At 38.3% G+C, this 5,000-nt stretch overlaps 1 protein-coding gene and 1 long non-coding RNA gene across 16 annotated transcripts in view; one reads left to right on the forward strand and one right to left on the reverse strand.

Moving 5' to 3' along the window:
* Positions 1 to 5,000, forward strand: part of LOC143019566 (uncharacterized) — a 467,386-nt gene that overhangs the window by 258,648 nt on the left and 203,738 nt on the right. The gene's annotated exons all lie outside the window — the stretch shown is intronic.
* The window catches only part of LOC143019563 (uncharacterized), a 224,598-nt gene that overhangs the window by 144,674 nt on the left and 74,924 nt on the right, over positions 1 to 5,000 (reverse strand). For all 15 annotated transcript variants that reach the window (XR_012965828.1, XR_012965826.1, XR_012965827.1 and 12 more), the window contains exon 3: positions 4,630 to 4,713. Coding sequence is in view for 12 of the 15 variants with exons in the window: in XM_076175302.1 (XP_076031417.1) it covers positions 4,630 to 4,713 (84 nt within the window). In the remaining 3 variants the exon portion in view is untranslated. The remainder of the gene's footprint in view (positions 1 to 4,629; positions 4,714 to 5,000) is intronic.

The following is a 5,000-nucleotide window of genomic DNA, read 5'->3' on the forward strand; positions in this document are numbered from 1 at the left end:
TATATATATATATATATATATATATATATATATATATATAATTTTTTTTTTTTTTTTTTTTTTTTTTTTAATTCTGGGTGTAGATCTAAACAGATGAAACCAGTGATGTGGAGACAAAAAAATCAACGGAAAATCAAACCACTAAAGACCTTGTTATTTAGAGTATCATCATTGGATCTACTGTCTCCAAATCAATTGAGACTCTTCGATCTTTAGAATATCACTGGGTTTCCTTCGTTCTCCATTAAGGTTGTGAAACTATCTAACCATAGCCGAGCTGACAGAAGGAGCTGTGTAATGAAAATGAAAACCTGCAGAGACCTTTTGGTTCTTACAATACCATTGTGTCTATCTAGCTTTGCAGTACAATTCTCCAGATCCCTTCTCAGTTAGGCGGTATGATCAATTCATGCGGTATTTCGCAAGTCTGCAGAAGATTGTGTGAACTTGAGCCTCGCAGGCAATGCTCATTCTCCGGTAAGCTTGTTAACCTTATACAAACAATACAAACGTCTATTATATGACTGAATCCGCAGACAGCTTTGCAATCATCATTCAAGTCATTACAACGAAAAAAAAAACAACTAACCCTAGCGAAACTGCACATGACTTTTTTTTTTTTGTAGTTAAGCTTGAGCCTGCACTAAGCCCAACTGCATTGCACCGAGAGCGCTCGGGACATTGTGGACCGTGAGGACAGCGTCTGTTTTAGGTACATCTGCCCACACGAGCATCGTGCCAGACAACAGGCCCGCCCACACGTGGGCAGAAGGTATGGGAGTTATGTCCCCTGATGAGCACACACGACGTCAGTAAAGACGCACACCTATATATGCTTGTATGTGTGCGTATATGAACGCCGTGTATACACATATATATACCTTTATGTGCGTACGTGTGTACTTACGACGCTCTCACTAGCACCCAGTTGGTACTGTAGCCAAACAAGACCATCTGACAGTTGCCGAAACTTAAAATCGTGGATAACGAAGTTGGAAACACTGCGTGGAGGACAACTTGGGCTGGCTCTTGGGTTATATACATCCCGTGAGGGGACGAGAGGCGTCAGACGGGGAGAACAAGGAAGCCTGCACACTGGGTGAATCTGATATAGCCTAAGGTGGGCTGGACCACGGCCAAGTATCTGAGGACGTGTAACTAGAGCCTAAATTGATACAAACTAGAACAAAGTATAAGGAATATATCTAAGACTTGGGGGTAAGGTCATGAAGGGAGAAAAGAATAGGCATCTTGACAAGGTTCATTTCACCCAATACCTGTAGGTCCGTGAGAAAAGGAACTTAGATTTAGGACTTGTGGCATGAGCCTAGGGACTTGAGAAATAGGCATTAGGACGTGGGATTTTGAGCGTGGGGACTTAGTACATCAGAATTGAGACTTGTGACATTAGACTGAGGACTTGGATCGTGAGATAGGGCTTCTTGGGACGTGAGAATGGTAAATTGAGAATTGGGAATGGTGACCTGGGACGTCTTGGGGACTTGGGACGTGAAACTGGATTCTTGGGATGTGCGACTGGGGATGTAAGGCTGGAAAACTGGGACGTGAGACTGGAAGACTTGGAATGTGAAATTGAATACTTTGGGAAGTGAGATTGAAGACTTGGAACGTGATACTGGATACTTGAATATGAGACTAAGTACTTGGGATGTGAGACTGGATAATTGGGGAAAGATTAGGAACTTTAAAAATAGTGATAAAAGATGAATATCTACTGACGTGTAAGTAAAAGGCACATTTAACGATGTACAGTGCTGCGAGACAGAGACACCAAAAGCGTTGGACGAAGATATTAAGACATAAATGAAGAGTTCTTAAGACGATGTTTGTTTATGAGTAGGTTTTAGGAGACGGTCAACTGTTGCCGAAGCAGCCATATTTGTTTCCTTGTGCTTAGACAGTCAAAGTCAGGGAAGAGTCGCCGGTAGCAAAACCTGGCTTAGAGGGAAATTAATCAGAAGGGACAAATATGAGAGGCGTACTTCTGAAAACCTTTCGTCAGCCCTGGCTAACGTCGTTCACCAATAGAAAGTAGAATTTTGCTCACTTCTTTGGCTATGTTCAGGGAAATTAAATGTCGATCTTAAGAAGCAGTAAAACCAATGAAATTTATAAAAAAAAAAAACAATTTACTTTCTAACAGTAGAATGCGTTCGCCAGAGCTGGCAAAAAGTTAAAAAAAAATACGGATTGACAATGAAAAGTATATTCATCTGCAGGCTGTTCACGAATATTTAACATGTAAACCCCGCCCACTTCAGTGTGCAAAGTGACACGAGAAAGTGACATCCACCAATCAGGAGGCAGGGATTACTGACGTCATACCAAAAGGGGCGGGGTTTCCACGCAAGACTGCAACCTGATTGACCATATTTGGAAACAAAAGCGATGGTCAAATGAGGAAGCAGCTTAGTTTACTGCAGGAGGAAAAATCGTAGTGAATGTATAATTGGACAATTGCAGTGGGCATTGGGAGCAAACGATTGGGGTAAATTGGGTGAGAGGGTATATATACCTGGGTTGTGTATGCGTATATATATATGTATATATATATATTATATATATATATATATATATATATATATATATATGAGGGTGGCCATGCTGTAGGGTAAGCCACTTGGTTATACAGACCAATAGATAGAACAGGGATGTTGTTGACGGGTAGCTGCATCGGCCATGGATATGATGGTGAACCTTATAAGGGAGTAATCTAATGGGAAAGTTGATGACTTTACGAGAAAAAGAGTAAAAACATGAGTCATAGAAAACGGGGACCGCATTGAATGCATGGAGGGTAACGCAAGATCACATAAAGGAAGAATGGAAGTTGGGGGAGAAGTAGTGACCATATTTGGGTGGGGATAAGGGAGGGAGGGGGGAGGGGAGAGGGGGAGGGGAGGGGAGAGGGGGAGGGGAGGGAGGTCAGTGGATCTTAGAGGGGAGTGTGGGGTGGGGGGCTTAAAATATGAAATAAACTAAAAAAAGGGATTTAAAAAGTGGAGACCGCAAGATAGGCTAGGGAGACACAGATGAAGACCAGATTTCGGTATACAACAATTTTTGACATTAGTTAATGTATGAATAAAAAAGAATACAGCAGATTCCTTGTCAACTTGTGTGTGTGTGTGTGTGTGTGTGTGTGTGTGTGTGTGTGTGTGTGTGTGTGTGTGTGTGTGTGTGTGTGTGTGTGTGTGTGTGTGTGTGTGTGCACGCGCTTGCGTATGTGAGTGCGTACATATGTGTTTGTATGTTTCTGTGTGTTCATATTCGCAAAAACCTCTATTTTTCCTTAAATCAAATCTATCTGTTTTGAGCTATTTAAATCAGTGGTTCTTAACCTTTTTCAGTATCCGTACCCCTCGATATCTTAGAAAAAACAATCTCGTACGCCCATCCAATACAAATATAATGCAAACTTATGAAATTGATAAGTGATAAAAACCTTGCTTTGCTTTCTCATAGTAAATATACAGTCCCATGCACTGGCTATCATGTATCGTACCCCCATCCAATACAAATACAATGCAAACACATGAGAGGGATTGGTGATACAAACTTTGCTGAGAAATGATTAGATATATTAATTTACTGAACAAGGTACTTTATATTTCAAATTAGAAACGTCAATCAGTAGGATACAGTGAATGCACATTATGCTTTCTCATGGTAAATAAACAATGCCATTGCAATGGATATCATGGCTCGTACCTTCAGGGTTTAGATTTCGTATCCCTTAAGGGATACGGGTGCCCCAGATTTAAGAACCACGGCTCTAAATGCCCTGATTGGACTTTAGCTTTATGTGAACTATATACGAATGTGCCCCCGCGTGCGTACTTTTGTTTGATGTGTTTAAGTTTGTCAGTCTTTGCCTTGTAAACAAGATCTCAAGGTCTCTGATGGCTTCTATTCTCTGACATCTGACATTAAGACGTAACTGGCATCCTGACAGATTATGACTATCTATACATACATACATACATATATATATATATATATATATATATATATATATATATATATATATATATATATATATATATATATATACACATATGCACTAACACACCGATATCTGGTCTTTATGCCGTTCCTTGACAACTGTTGGCTAAGATTTCTTATATGTTGGAAAGGATGTATCTACAGTACTACAGTATAGGCATAAAATCCCAGAGACTTTGTGACTACCCTGTACATTCGTCTGCCAAGTAAATACAGGGGTTTCCGAAATTGGTGGCAGACCCCATATGATTTTGTTCACCAGAACGAAATGATCTGGTAATTTCCTCAGAGGTGGTACAAAGTTCCCTGGCATTTAAGGATTTAAAGAAAGAAATACAAAAAAAAAAAAAAAAAAAAAATTACAGATCAAAGCAAATCAAATCCAAAGAGGTATTCAGTCCGCAAATATGCAAATCATGCTTTTTTTTTTTTTTTTTTTTTTTTTTTTTTTAAGAACTATTTGGAACCGGTGGTAGGACAGGATAGCCCAAACTTCAAAGGACTTCGATTCCAATACCATTTATTACCTCAAGTCTACGGGTTAAAAAGGAAATAGATAAAATGAAATTATGCTTATGTTTATAGCAGAACCTGAAGCCATACTTTGTGTTCGGGTCATAAGAAGAGAGAGAGTTGAGCGAGGTGGAAGAACCGGTGTCCTTGGAGACTTTGTGTTCGTTGTAGTCCCTGGAAAACACAAGAAGAAAACCTCATTAGAACGAAAAAAATAAATAAAATGAATAAATAAATAGATAAATAAATAAACACATAGATAAATAATTAAATTTATACATAGATAAATAATTAAATAAATAGATAAATAGATAAATGAATAAATAAATAAATAATAATAAATAATAAATAAATGAATGAATAAATTAATAAATAAATAGATAATAAATAGATAAATGAATAAATAGATAAATAATAAATAAATAAATAAATAGATGAATAGATAAACAGATAGATAAATA

Source organism: Oratosquilla oratoria, chromosome 37, assembly GCF_046742065.1.
Source record: "Oratosquilla oratoria isolate Oo_2021 chromosome 37, ASM4674206v1, whole genome shotgun sequence".
NCBI lineage: Eukaryota > Metazoa > Arthropoda > Malacostraca > Stomatopoda > Squillidae > Oratosquilla > Oratosquilla oratoria.